Source organism: Falco peregrinus, chromosome Z (assembly GCF_023634155.1).
Source record: "Falco peregrinus isolate bFalPer1 chromosome Z, bFalPer1.pri, whole genome shotgun sequence".
Taxonomy (NCBI): Eukaryota; Metazoa; Chordata; class Aves; order Falconiformes; family Falconidae; genus Falco; species Falco peregrinus.
In genome coordinates, this window is record NC_073739.1 from 31,256,343 (window position 1) to 31,271,674 (window position 15,332).

General features: G+C 40.9%; 1 protein-coding gene across 2 annotated transcripts; it reads left to right on the forward strand.

Annotated features, from left to right (window-relative positions):
- Positions 1–431: 431 nt before the first annotated feature.
- Positions 432–15,048, forward strand: TMEM175 (transmembrane protein 175). 2 transcript variants are annotated; one of them, XM_055791127.1, is made up of 10 exons: positions 432–651; positions 1,169–1,207; positions 2,305–2,402; positions 4,385–4,436; positions 5,709–5,744; positions 6,956–7,039; positions 7,677–7,841; positions 9,175–9,253; positions 10,398–10,539; positions 11,083–15,048. In XM_055791127.1, the coding sequence occupies exons 1-10, from the start codon at positions 484–486 to the stop codon at positions 11,744–11,746; spliced, it is 1,527 nt and encodes a 508-aa protein (XP_055647102.1). In that variant the 5' UTR covers positions 432–483; the 3' UTR covers positions 11,747–15,048. The 2 variants fall into 2 exon arrangements, with proteins under 2 accessions (XP_055647102.1, XP_055647103.1); XM_055791128.1 differs by lacking the exon at positions 4,385–4,436 and having other exon boundaries at positions 553–651.
- The last annotated feature ends 284 nt before the right edge of the window (positions 15,049–15,332 follow it).

Consider the following 15,332-nt stretch of genomic DNA (forward strand, 5'->3'; position numbering starts at 1 on the left):
AACCCGGGTGGGGACAAGTTACGCTGGAATTCAGATTACAGATTTTAACATACAATTTGTAAACAAAGCTGAGAATCTCCAGACGCTACAGCATCCAGTGAGCGCAATCTTTGGTGTGCATACATGTGCTATGAAGACCTCCGGTGGCGGGTAACACACCGACACACCATTTGTAACGCGGTTGCTCCCCCCGGTGCCCACCCACCCATGTCACCCGCACCAGCCCTGGGCTTCCAGATTTCAAGAGGTCACGGCAGACATTCCCAGACCCAGGGGAAAGCACCCTCGGTTCGTGGGGATTTCGGCATTCCGGCAGCAGAAGCCCGAGTGCCGGCCGGCAGCCGTGGCCCCGCGGGGGGCCGGAGGCCGCTGCCCCCCAGGCCAGGCCAGGCCGGCGGGGGCCGCCTCACGGCGCCCGAGGAGGGGCCGCGCCGCTCCCGCCCCGCCCACCGGCCGCCGCCGCGGGCGCAGCGCACCGGGGCCATGTCGGCCTCGCGAGCCGCGGCGCCGGGCCCCGGCGGCGGGGCGGGGGAACCGGAGCCGGTGCCGCTGCGCGGCCGGGGACTGGAGCTGGAGGGAAGCAGCACGCCGACGTCGCACCGGCTGCTGGCCTACAGCGATGCGCTGCTCTCTATCATCGCCACGGTGATGGTGAGCGCCCGGCCCTGCCGCGGAGCGGGGCCTGCCCGGCCCGGGTCTGGCCCTGCCGCGGGACCCGGGCGGGCGGCGGCGCCGGCGGGGTGGCGGGGCCGGGGCGGGCTGGCTCCGCGGGGAGGCGCGGGGCCCGCCGTTAGGCGTCGTGAGGGAAAAGGCCCCCGAGCAGCCGCAGCTTGGACCGGGCCCTCCGGACCGAGCCCGTGCGCGGGCCGTGGGCCTGTCTACCCGGCGCTTTCGAGGGGCCGTGTTCGCCCGTTCCCCCGGCCCCGCAGGGCGCCTGGGAGCCCGGTGCCGGCGGTCGCGGCTGGCCGCCCCCGGGCCGCAGCGCTCGGCGGGGCGGGGCGGGGGCGCGGGCCCCGTGCGGCGGCCGAGCGGCGCTGCCGGCCGCACCGCGGGCTGTGGGAGCGGCCCGGCCCGGGAGTATCAGCGGCCACCTGAAGTTTGCCGGATTTTAATAAAGCTCTCCGTAAGGAAAAGAATGCCCTGTACTGACGAGGTTTTGTTTTTTCAGATTTTGCCTGTGGCTCACACAAAAATACATCCTGATCAGGTACCGTACGTCTTCTGTTTTGCTGTTTCCCCTGTCTTTGCAACTACATGTAACATCCTACTTTTGCACCCCCACTTCAAGTTCCAGATTTGCAACGCTAAAGCCAACAGAAACTTCCCATAGGGGGAGGAGCTGTGGAACTTGACGTGAAGAACTTAAATACTGAAGATCTGTGTAATCTGCAGAAGTTGTGGTGTAAAGCCTGAATGAGGTGTATAATGTAGGCCACAGATTTATCTAGTCACTTTTGAATGCGAAATGAATTGCCTGTCTGACTAAAACACCTTTCAGAAAGCGTCTGCTCCTTTTGGTAATACATCCTCACATAGAGAAACCACTTACATAGTGCAATCTAAATGCTGGTTTTAAGATCAGGTTAATAATAAATGCAATCAGAGTAAGCAAAGGTGGAAATAGAAGACTAGAGAAAATAAATTAAATCTGAAAAAGCCAGGAATGTTAGGAAACGTAAATTAATAAATTGAGAAAGTACAAGATTTTGTTTAATCAGGATTTATTTTTCTGCTGTTATAAACACATATAGATGCAAATATCTCTTCTCATTTAGTACAGGAAACTCAAGTATGATCCCTAACACAGCAAATAGCCACATGAGTCTGTTTAAGCCATTGTGGTGGTACATGCAAAATCTGTTGTGGTTAAGCCTTCCTGTTCCTTGTTAACAATCATCACACGAAAACCTGTGTGATGCTTCTACCTCAGAAGTCAGTGCTAAGAAAAAAAAGGACCATTTTGTGGCCAGCCCTCCTCTGAAATGCATTGTCACGTTACCTGTGTGATAGAGAGTGTGTGTAAATGGATCACATTGGGAAGCCCTTTTATAGATTAAAGAGAGATGTTGGTTCATCATAGGCCACTAACTACACACTTCAGCATACTCACAGGCGTCTAATAAACCAGTTCCTCTGCATGGCAGTGAGAAGATTGTTGGAAAAGAACAGCATTTTTGGCAGGCATTTTCAGAAAATCTGCTACGTGACTGCATGCCCTTCGTCATTTGCAGATGTTGCTAATAATTTCACAATGTAACATTTACCTTTCATTTCTCTGTCACTGGGTGTCACTTTCTGTTTCAGAAACTCGGTGAAAGTATTCAGCAACTTCTTCTCGCAAAAATTGCAGTCTACTTGATGACCTTCTTAATAGTCACAGTGGCATGGGCAGCTCATGTAAGGTAGGAACACAGTATTTAACTCCAAAGTTAAAAGTATTGTTTAAAAGGACAGGAGGTAACATTTCTGTCTTGCTGATGTATTTCTGAATTGCCTTTTGTTGGGTAATACCAAAAATTCATTGTAACCAAGTGCTACCCTAAGCAGTGAATAACTGTACGCTTACACCACTGACACAGTGATACAATGAAAACCAAGCATTTTGTATATTTTAAATGAGAGTTACTCTTCATTTTACTTCATATTCTAGATGAAATTGAGCTTCTGATTATGCTGCAAAAGCATGACTTTGTATGCTACACAAATAGGGGAATATTTGCGTAGCTGATGTAGTACAGCTGGCCTAAAGCTTGTCTTAGTCCTCAGCAGTGCTTCTCACAAAATCAATAGTGATGTTGCAGATGCTGCATTTTATAGAGCTGTGGTCACTGTCACCTGCCCCTGTTGTGGTAGTTAAGAAATTGACATGCAGGCATCACAGTGGAATTAAGGCAGTTTTTGTGTGAATTACGAAATTTACAAATGTTACTATATTCTTTCCTTAAGTGGATTGACAGCATTCTAATAGAGGTGTGCAACCTGTAATTTGATACTTGAAGCTGGTACTTCACATCTAGTGCTCTTACTGCATTGCTTTTCTTTGCATAAGTAAATACTAAGGCATATAGCCTTTGAATAGTTTAGGGTTTGGTGGAGGGCGATTGGCTCTATCGTTTCTAAGAGACACTTCTGTGGTTCTGGAGTTTCAATAACAAGGTGTGGGGCAGTTTGGAAGAAAAGCTAATTTTTCTTTGCATAATAAGAACTACATTATATCTTCAGTAGAAATAATTTTAAGCCTTAAAATTCTGAAAATACTGTGGCCCTAACAGCGTGAACTTGTCTCTGTTCTCTCAAGTAAAACTTAGAGAAAATCAGAATTAATAGCTCTTTACAATGGCATATGAGACAAAGAAAAATCTGAGACTCTGAACATCTGCATCTGCTCTGGAAGATCTGTGCAGTGCTACTGCAGGGCTCAGATCCCTACACAATATTGCTTCCCATGACAAGCTAAAAGTCAGCCTTTTAGCTGGTGCCAGTGTGTTTATTTTGGCATCAGAGTATGAAATGAACTTGTTGATGTTCTCGTGTGAGCAGTGAACAGTGACTGCTGGTGAAAGTCTGCCTTTGTTCATGCTTCAGAAGCGTTTGCTTGAGCAGCGAGCACAGGCTGTGAGTCTCCAGTTAGTTCTGGGCCTTGCCTGTGTTTAAGTAAATAGGCGATTAATTGTCAGTTAATGATAGTTTTCATGTGACTCCAAGCCTTGTGCAGCTCACTAGCAGTTTGCTGGCTGTCCGGTCCCCAGTTTGCCAGATGGCAAAAGATAAGAGTTGTTCTGGAACAAAACTGCCATGGAAGAAGGCAAACCAAACCCTGTGACTTGGCTGCATTTAATCCTGTAGTGAAGTGGCAAGTCCTGCAGAGAATCGTCATCAACTCCTGCTCTCAAATCATCCCCGTATCTTCCATTTTCCAAGGAAATATATCAATTTGTAGCTCACTGCCTTGTTAGGTTTTTGGTGTGTGACTCAATCAGAGCTAACATCTGGATCACTTCTTCACAGATTAATTGGCTGTTAACAACAGTGAAGTTTACATCAAAGTTTATATATAAAGTCAGGTGTAGAGGAAGGATAGAGTGGGGGTAGGGGGAAGCCAGTTTGCTACACCATATGCCACTTGTCCTTCAGATAGAAGTGAGGTTCTTAATAACTACTCCGTAATTGAACTTGACTGTTTGTATCTCGTTTTTCAAATTTTTCTAGCAAATTACTGCCATGTTTGAGCCAATGAGTTTTGGTAGACCTGCACTACTTGCATAAATTCTGGAGGAAATTAAATCACATTCCCCTATAATATTATAAAAGTGCAATTTTTATACAGTGTTGTAAAACATTTTGGGAGATGGCTTGTTCATGATATCTTGCCTTGCCTTGCCAGGTTGTTTCAGGTGATAAAGCTTATAGATGATGTCCTCGCTCTTCTAAATCTGGTGAGTCTTGTCAGACACGCTGGATGTTTGATGAGCAAATACAGGTCACTTTTTCTTAAGTCTGTATGTACATGTCCAAAAGTTTCTAAATTATATAGCATAACTCTACCAGATTTCCAAGTCAGGAAGATACAGAGAGCTTGAATTACTCCTTGCCAAAGTGGATGATTGATAACTAACTTGCTTTTAACTTCTGCATGGTTTACTATAAGTCAAAAGAAGCTCTGCAACAGGTTGAAGTGAAGGTCATCTGAGGGAACTGAAGAGGCACCTATGGCAAAAGCTTTTTACCTCTGTTTATCTCTGTCCAGCTGAACTGTCTGTCCTCCAGGCTTAAGAAAATGAAATGCTATGTCTTTTGCGGCAAAAATATCTTAAGTGTAGGTTTGATTTACAGTTACGTTTTCAGTCATTTCTTTGTTTAAGTTGCTTAGAAAGTCATTCTGAAGCTTATTTGAAACAGAGGATTATATGATCTTTCAAAAACTGCCACTGAGGGACCAATCCTGAATCAGTGTTCTGAGCTTTACACTTGCCTAAATCTTATCTCTTAAAAACTCGTCATTTATTTGAGTAAGTTTTTTAACCCTGTAATATCTTGTTTACTAATAGTTGTAATGGGATGCTGCAATGGTGAACATATTCTTGCTCTCAGCTTTTTTTTTTTTTTGCGATATGGTTTAAAATTCTGTTCTCTGACAGTGCAACTACACAGTTAATTTAATTTTGGTAATAAAGATACTGCATTTAAACTCCATGGGATAACGCTACAGGAAATAATGCTAGGAGACTAGCTTAAGGCATGTAATTCTTATGTAATGTAGCTTTTAAAGCAATGCATTTCTTTGTGCTTGAGGTGTTTTTTTTGTTCTTTTTTTTTTAATTGGATTTTTTATATATGAAATATTTGTCATCAGAAATTAATGTTTGTGACCAATCAGAAACAGCTCTTTAGGAGGTGTGGTACTTTTGGCATTGCTACTGTAGAAAGAAGTCTGTTAAGAACCATACCAAACTTCTACCCATGGTATTGCTAACAAAACTGTAGTGTTTACTAAAATAAACCTGTACAGTTTGGATAGCAAACATGGAAGATGTGTACAGAACTAGCCATTTGTTACAGTCAAAGCTCAGCAACCTCAGAAATGTGGGTTTTTTTCATGATACAGCACAAGTATTTGAGCTGTTTGTGTTCCATTACCTGGACATGTCTTTAATGAGGGAATTCTCTGCTTTGTCTTTAGTGCTTCAGTACACTTCTTTCTTTTTTAGGCTTGTATGATGATCATAACTTTCTTGCCATACACAGTAAGTACTTTTCTAAAATATATTTTTAAATTAGAAAGTTTTTTTCTTTCTTTAATTGGAAAGACTTTTATCAAAATATTCAGAAACCCAGAAAGTGTTGTTACAATATAAACCCTGAATCCATTGTAATCGTTAAGCTTTACTTTTTAAAAATTCACGAGGACATGTTATAACCTTCAGTCACTGCATGTTATAGACCTGGCAGAAAACTGGTATGCTAAAAGAGAACTTATAAACATGGAAAGTTATCGTTTCCCATGATTTCTTATAAAAAAGTAGCCATACTGAAAAATGTCAAAGTTGCCTGATGAGAATTTTGCATTTTGTAAGGGAACTAGCTGTGTTTCAAGCTCCTCTTTAGATGACAGAACATTTTCCTTTTGTAATCTAGACAGGTTTTGGATTAACTTTTGACTTAATTCAGTAAAGTTCATTCTGGCAGCCAAACATTCATTTTTGAAATCTGTGAATTTGATGTTTCGCATAATTTCTGGTCAGATGACCTTTAGACCTTGCAAGAATATTTGCAGCTGAACACCATATTCACAGAACAAACCAGCAAAAATGCATCTTGACTTTTATTGTGTGTAGAACATATATATATATATATACACGACAGGCACCTGTTTCTCTGTGGATATATCTGCATTATATATTAGTCTGCAAAGGATAAGGCTGTGGTCAATGAAATTACCTTTATTAGCAAGAGCACATACTTTCTACTTTGCCTTGAAGCTGAAATAATTTTTTAAAGTTGTCAATGTTACCCTAATACTACTTCCCGCTTTTTTTCCCCTCCTCTAATGAAGCTGCAGAAATTAATATAACAGGAGGCCATGGAGACAGAGAAATTAAAACATTCAAAAAGGTGTCTGCGTATTAATTTTCACAGCTATGAACATCTTGTCCACTGAAAACACTGTTAAACTTTGTGCTGAGCTGCAAGCCAGTCTGTAGTTAGTATGGAGACACAGCATCAGAGAGTTTTGGTGTATCAACATGAGAGCAAAGCCACCTCTCCAGATGCCTTTGGTTGTGATGCCTGCATGTATTTGGGGTTAGAAATTACATTTCATGGAATTATATTGAAATGCAAAGTCTTATTTAAGTTTTTGAGCTTCTATATTGAATGAAAAGTGCTTCCCTTTCTCTACTGTTATTCCTACATAGCTTCTTAATTAAATATTTCACCTAGTTTCATTTTTTTCTAGTTTTCCTTAATGGCCTCCTTTCCAGAGGTACCTTTTGGCATTTTCCTGTTCAGTGTCTGTGCTGTTGTCATTGGCCTTATACAGGTATTGGAGCTATCCATTTATGTTTTCACTTTTAAATAGATTTTCTTGAGTAGAGCTACAATAGCATTTTTCAACTATGGATATAAACTGCTAAATGTCTTTTTGTTTGTTTAGCATTCTTTTTCAAAGTTGTGCCTGTTGTGATAATACAATATCTGTACGTAAGATGAAAATTCGCATTGCCACTGTCTTGTGAAGTGGCAGGGCCTTAACATCCACTGAATAGTAATTCCTTTCCCACTCTTTAAGTATGCCTTGGGGAAACAGCAACTGATTTATGCTGAGGTTCTTACTGAGCCATGCAGCAATGGCTGAGTGAACATGGGCTTTTAGCCTCAGTCCAATGGCACTGGTTTTCTCCTGGTGCAGTGCCTTGTTGCTTTCTGTTCCTTATTGTGGAGGTCTTAATTCCTTTTCATATAAGATACATGGTCATGACAGGCTCTGCAGAGGAGACCAAAATCTTGACATGCAGTGTATTTTGAAATTTCAGAGTTTCTAAGACCAGCCCTCCATGTAGGAGTGGATAAGGTTGAAAGTGTTTTGGAATTTGTTGATTGATAGTTTTACAGTTTTATATTTTCATTACTGCATATATTGGTATGTAATAACTTCAGTAATTATCTTCTTCTTGCAGGCTGTGATAGTAGTATATGGATTCTATCACCCACATTTACTGAATCATGAGATACAGGTGTCTGAAAATCAGAATTTCTATAAACGTCGTATCTTAAAGATTATCCTAAGAGGACCAGTTTTATGCTTTTTAGCAGCCATCTTTTCTTTTTTCTTTATTCCTTTGGTAAGTTCTCCCAGCTAACTGAAAACCTTGATGCAGCAGTTTATAACAGTTGTATTATTTAGGACTGTGTATTAAAACAGTGAGTTCCATGCTAAATAACACAGACTTTATCAGTTGCCATCTCTGTGGGGTTGTAATCATGGCTGCTGTTTTACTTTGAAGGTGTTGAAATCACAGATACCAATCCATAATTTGATCCATGAGTTTGGATAGTTTTGAAAGAATATTCTGCTACAGTATTAGCCTTACTTGCTTCGCCTGATTTTTTTTACTGCGTCTCTTCATTAGAAGCAGGTCTTCTAAGCTGTAACTTAGCACCTTGCTTATTAGAAGTCAGTGAGGTAATGTGAAAGGTTATATGAAATACTCATTACATTGCACCAGTGTGCACAAATTGAAGACAAGTGAATGTAATTGCTGCACTAATTCAGGGTGTAAGAGCAAACAGAATAAGCAGAGCAAAGTTAACCAGCCTGCATCTTAAACCAAATGTTTTCGCCTAAGGCCTGCTCTTACACAGCCTTTTTCTCTGCCACCTTTATTAAATGGCAGTGAGTTGCTCCTACTTAACAGCTTTTATCTTTCTCAGAACCCTCACTTGGAACTGAAATCTAGTTTTTTGGATGTATCCTGAGCTTCCTTTCCTCTCTCTTGTTCTTTAGAAAAAGGTGGATTGAACTGAACTTTGAGAAAGATTCCATGGGAATTAACAGTATTTAAATAATCCCCTGATTTAGGAGGAATTGGGTTGCTGTTGATAAAAGGGACATTTACAAGTCCAAATGTGAAAAGGCCTAATTTTAACTGAAAATATGTTCTCCTCTTACACCATGACTTCCCTTTTCTCCCTCACCTTGTTTATTAGTGTATTATATTTTAATATTAATAACAGTGACGATTGTCTCCAAGTTGCTGTTGTGCTTAGACCTGTACAAAGCCTGTGAACCACTGTGATGTCTTTGGGACACAAGTAGTAGAATCATAGAATATCTCAAGTCGGAGGGGTCTCATAAGGATCACATGGGATCGTTCTCCAGCTTCTAAAGAGAAGGCGTTACTGAATTTTTGTTAGCTGAATTATTTCCCTTCCTGTTTTAGCTTGCTTCATTACTGGTACTAAATTAGCTATCAAAAAGCAGTATTAGTTTGCACATGCAATATTCAGGAGGTGCATGTGCATTTCAGGTGAGCAGTTTCCATGTCATAAAGTCAAGATTTGTTTTTCTCAATGTGATTATACCTAAAGATTGAAGTAGTATTTTCATATGAGACTTGGAAGGTAATTTATATTTTGATAACTAAATTTAAACTGTGTTCATTTTTCTCTCCATAGTCTTATGTACTTCTTGGGCTCGTAATTGTTTTTCCACATCTCACTCGATTCATTGCATGGTGTAAAACCAGGATTGTTGGTGAGTAACAATATTCATTGTATGTATGTTCAGGTATGTTATTAGGTTGTCAACATGTTATCCAAATGGCCTGCTATGAAGTAATTTTAGTTCTACTTCCATTTTCAGGCTTGGAACATAATTTTGGGGTTTATTGCTGTGCTTCCAAACAGTTTCTCCTTTGCTCCTTGGTTTCCCTTAATTTGTGACAAGATTTGTGTAAGGCAGAACACATTCAAAGATGATTTCTGAGTGCGAAACTTCTCTGGTTTGTCCTGAACATGCACATGCGTGCCCACACACACAAGTACATGAATGATGGCTGCAGGCCATCCATTCCTTTTCCCTCTTAAAAAGGGAAGGTGGGTACTGAAGAATATAGGAAGCAAGCTCTATGCCTGTATCGCTTTCTTCCCAGCAATACTGTATGTTCCCACATGTTCAAACTGGCAAGAAGAGCACCTATAAATCAAACTTCTTCAGGGTAATTAACTGTTTAGGGTGTTACATCTCATTAATCTAACTGCTATGGTCTAAAGGTCCTCACACATTGCTTACATCAGCCTAAATCCATGCTTCCTTCCCTCATGCTCATTGCTTATGTTCTTCTGCCCTCCTTGTGTCAGCACTAACAGTTGCACAACGACACCAACAGCCAGAGCCGCTCTTAAACTCTGCTGAGAAGGAAGTTGCCAGTGCCAAAATAAAGGAAAAGGTGGTAACATGCAACCTACTTGGCCAAAAGGTGGAGTGTTCCTCTTTGATAGCAATATAAACTGACCACAGAACTGCTGAACAGATCATGTCTTTGGACAGATCATGTCTTTGGCACAGCATCTGATCTGTTTAGCTCAAACATTTTGTTCAATTAGACCTTTGAGTCATTATTCACTTGGTGGAAACAGTCTGCCATACAGTTTAAAGGACAGGGCTTTTTTGTCCCTGAAGCACTTGTCCTGAATGCAACATGAGCTTAAGGGAGAGGCACAGCTGCTGAAAAAAGTGGAGTGACAGCTGTGTGAATGAATGGCACCCTCCCTTCTACAGAAATACTTTTGGCAGGTGGGAAGAAAGACAAAGGGAGGTCACAGTAGGTTGTTTAACTACTTTGTTTTATACCACCTGATTTTGTCTTTCATTAGTAAGCGTCTGAATTTGTTTCCAGGTCAGAGAGAGGAAGAAGAGGAACACCATAGCTTAGAAACCTTCACTTTTTACCTCAGTGAGCCCCTGAGTAAGGAACGGGTAGAAGCATTCAGTGATGGAGTCTATGCTATAGTAGCAACCCTGCTCATTTTGGATATATGGTAAGGCTTTGTGTTACTTCTTACACTTTGTGTTGTTAAATACAATACTAACATTTGTCTGTATGCAATATTTGAGGAAATAAAATTAACCAAACATTGACTTCTAAAACCTGCAGTGGTTACTTTAAGTATGATTTTCTGGAAAGATACAGAACACAAACAAAAGACACTTCTAATGCCCATATTTCAGCAGAAGTGATCATCCCTGTAATGTATATTGGGGTGGGGAGTCTTGAAGAAGAAAGTGTCCTTTTTGCTTAGTTGTGTTTTCAGATAAAGGGCTTTTATCAACAAAAGCTGTTTAGTCACTGTGGCAACTTTATTACATTAACCTAAAGAATGCCAACTTATTTTCAGATTTCCTTTCAGATCTGATTTATTTGCAGAGCTGTTATTTGAAATGCTATTTTTAAGTTACAAATTAGAGAGCTATGGAGTGGGCCTCTGTTGTTCCTGCTTGCTCACAGTAAAGAAATACAGTTCAGTGTTGCTGCAGGTGTGTTTTTATAACAGTAATATGCAAAGAAAGTGTTCTCTCCACAGTGAAGACAACGTCCCTGATCCCAGAGAAGTAAGGGAGAAGTTCCATGGAAGCCTTCTTGAAGCTTTGAGTGAATATGGGCCAAACTACCTTGCCTACTTTGGCTCTTTTGTAACAATTGGTCTCCTGTGGTTTGTCCATCACTCACTTTTCCTCTATGTAACAAAAGCTACACGATTAATGGAACTGCTTAACATACTTTCGCTGGCTTTCATTGGTGGGCTTCCACTAGCTTACCAACTGACCAGTGAATTTGCAGAGAAGTCTCACAATGAACTAGAAGCCATTCAGGTCAGCTGTGTTATCACTTTCTTTGCCAGCATATTTCAGTTTGCAATATGGACTACAGCTCTCCTCCATGAAAGGGAAACTTTGCATCCTTTTGCTCAATATGGTGGCAATGAGCATGCCTTCATGTTTGCCAAGCTGGCTCTCTACCCTTGTGTAAGCCTTGGGGCCTTCTTTCTAACGTGCTTGTTAAGTGAATTTAGCACAGCAATTTTCCATCTTATGCAGATTGTAATCCCATTTGCTTTTCTTGCCTTGCGCATTTTTGTTAGAATTTCTTTAGCTGTTATAAAGTCCATGGTGTCCCTCTCCAGACGGAAGGCTGTACTGTCAGAAGAAGAGGAGGCATGTTTGTCTCCTACTGAAACATTGTCCTAAATTTCCATGTAGTGCATGTGAAGTTGTGGCATTAACTTCGGTTCTTCACATTATCTTCATGTGTGGATTATGTTGATCTAAACTAATGCCTGCATTGGGCATAACCGGGGGATATTTAATTTTTAGCTGGTCGTGCTTGAGACCCTTTTTCCAAAACCCATAACTGGAAACACTGGGTGAATAGGGGATACAAAGAAAAGCATGTTGCCCTTCCTTTAGAGTTACCCTTTTGGAAAAATTGCTGCTTGACATGTAACTGCAGTGGTGATTGATTAAGAACTGCACAGACAGTTGCCCAGCAAAATGCACTTTTCTGACATGTGGCCACATCATGGCAGCCAAAAACAGGTATAGAAGCTGATTGTGCTAATGTAACATAGGGAGTGAGATCTGGGAGACATGGAGACCTCTGGGTTTCTGGATGGTGCATGGTGTTAAAACACTCGTGCATACAGGTTGCTGGTGTGGGGGGTTTTTTTGGGTTTTTGTTTTTTTTTTTACTATTTGTTTAACGATTACAATGTCTTCTGCATAGTCACAAACTTGTGATAGCTTTTTGAAAACTTTTGTTGAATGGCTCTGAGTGTGAGTTTAGAAGGGAGTTGCAATTGTGACCCATATGGAGTCTTCCAGGCTACTTGAACACGAGTTCTTAAGGCACATCTGTTCTTTTAAAAAAAGATGGTATTTAATAAATGAGGATTCTTGTGGCTATGTATCCAAGGTCTGAACTAGCTTTAATATCTCCCAGGGAAGAGATTCAAAGAGCTGTGGGATTAGAGGTAAATTTATTTTCAGTTTTGAAGCAGCTGCTTATCTGAAATGAAAGGTTTTGATTTCTCAAGCTTTTTGTGTCGGTTTTCATGCCTGCTAAAAGCAGCATCCTTCTGTTATTCTGAAGGCATGATGTCACATTCAGAGAGCACATGAGATGTTCCTGCCTTGCCTAAGAGTTACCCATCAGGTAAGGGAGATGAGTTTTTCCCTAAGCAGAGTCTAACTAAGGGATCCCACAGATTTCTGAGACTCAGCAAGACAGCAAAAGAAACTAACACTGTAGAAGTTCCCGTCTATGACATGTTGAATTTTTTTATGTGCAGTTTTTTCACACTTACCCTGCAGAGAACTGTACAGAAGGAGTGGGCAAAGTGATCTAGCCTCTGGCTGCTTTGGAAGCCTTTGCATTTCTTTTTGCAGAGCCATTAGTTTGTGTCTTGAACTGTCTTAGTGCCTGATAACTTTAATGCTGTATTTAAAGGCATTTGAGGGATTTCGTTGTTCCTCTAAAAGAAAAACTTAAAAATACTGTTGCAAAGTATGCCTGGAGTGATTGTTAGTGAAAACAAATTCAAATATCTCATTTCAGTTGAGATCAGTCTTGAAAGCGCTTGTGCTTTTTGGTTTGAAGTACTTTGGTACTAGTATGTAATTGTTAGCATTATGTACTTCTTGTGAAAAAAGTATGTTCACATATTCAAGGGGTTTTATACCTGGTTGAAGTTAAATGACTTGCAGTAGAATTCTGCACTGTGTTGTGTATCACAGAGTTTTTCTGATATTTATTAAAAGCACTTTTAGTTCTATATGGTTTTGTTTCTCATATGCAGCGGGCACATAATAAACAGTGAATATGTGTATTTGTAATAAATTTCAATCAGTGAAAAAACAAAGCTTCTAGTCCTTTATTTCTGCTCTGCAGATGAAACTTAGATCTGATGTCTACAATTAAAATTATGTTGGAGATCTTTTTATTTTTTTGTCTTCAAAATCATCCCTGCCAACCTCTTCTATTCTGTGATTTTGTGTGAAACACCCAGACACTTTTAATGGTATGCAAAATATGTTGATTCTACTTCTGTGGTACTTGAAGGAAATGAGATCTGAAACTGAGTCTGACCAAGGAGTTTCACACAGGGGTGCTTTAAAGAGCAGTGAATTGCAACATAAAAATACTACAAGATACTGTACTGGTGTGCATTTTTCCTTCTTTTTTTTACCCCACTTGCAAGTGAGTAATCTGTTCTGCAGAAAGAACAATTATATAATTTTTTTGGCATGTAGTCAAGATACCATTATTCAAATCAAATTTGGTAGTATCTCAGAACCTAAACTTCAGGGCAAACTTGACCTGTGGTTTTGTATAAACAGGGTTGGCTTAGGATCATTCTGATAATTTCGGTAATAATTTACCAAACTGCAGAAACAAACCACATTTCAGAATGAGGCCTTAATCTGAATTGTGTGATTCACAGGTAGAAAGAACTTTCCCAAATTTAACTGTACCTAGCTGTTCTTTATAGAATTACTAATGACCCCACAGGTTTTTGTCTCCAGAAAAATTAAAGTGAAACACTTGTAGTGATTATGATAATCCCAGAATCACAGAATGGATGAGGTTGGAAGGGACCTCTGGGGACTGTCTAGTCCAACCTTCCTGTTTAAAATAGAGATGAGTCCAGTCAGACTTTGAGCATCTGCACAGATGGTGACACCACAACCATTCAACAGGTCAACCTGTTAGAATGCCCAGTTGTCATTAGGGTAAAAAGAAGGGGTTTTTTTCCCCTTTTTTTCCCCATATAAAAGAAATTCCCTTTATTTCAGTTTGTGGCCATCACTTCTCACCCTGCCATTGGGCGCCACTGAGAGGAGTCTGGCTCAGTCACTGCTCTTCCCCATCAGGGATTCATAAATGTTGTCAAGATCCCCCCCGATGCTTCTCTTGCAGGCTGCATTGTCCCAGCTCTGTCTCTCCTTGTATGAGCATGCTCCAGTGCCTGTGTCATCTCCATTGCCTTTTGGTGGACTGGCCTTTGAATGTCCATGCCCTTCCTGTGCTTAGGAGGGGAGAGCTGGAGACAGCACGCTGGATATGCTTTTAACTAGTCACCTCCCTTGACCTGACCTGCCAGTGACAATGACAGTTTTCCTAAGTCCAGGAGGTTGCTGGCCACCTTTGCCAGAACAATAGTTTTAATTACATAAAATCTCCTGGAAGCAAGGAAGTAAAATTGCAGTAAAATGTTGCAGTAAAACTTCTCTTCTAATGACACTGAAATTTTTTGCCTATGGTACTGGTACTGCCAGTCAGGAACAACTGCCTCCTGAACTGAAGAGGTCAGGTTGGACAAAATGTGGTTATGCATGGTAGGGTACTTGAGAAGTCTGTTGTTTCTCAGTTCACAACTGTGATTCCATAATAACAGCTGTTTTGTTTGCTCAGACTGGTTGGCCTTGTTAATGGGTTCATGTTCAAGATTAATCCATTCAAGACTTTAAAAGATGGTAACTGCCACTTGCAACACCGTCATCTTTGCCTTCCATTACAAATGGTGCTAGCTGAAAAAAAGACTGCTGTAGGATGCAGTTTCAGCTTGGAGCCTTCAGACTAATGATAAACATAGGGAGCTTAAGAGAGTAACAGTAACAGCTGGAGTTATTTGCAGAGACAGGATTTGCGTTTAATCACTGTAAACATTGTAAATAGTTGACTTTTTTCTATTGCATTTGAAAACAACTGAGTTAGTGCAAATAGTTCTCTTACAACTTACTAGGAACATGCTTCTTACAGTGACTCAACTTCCAT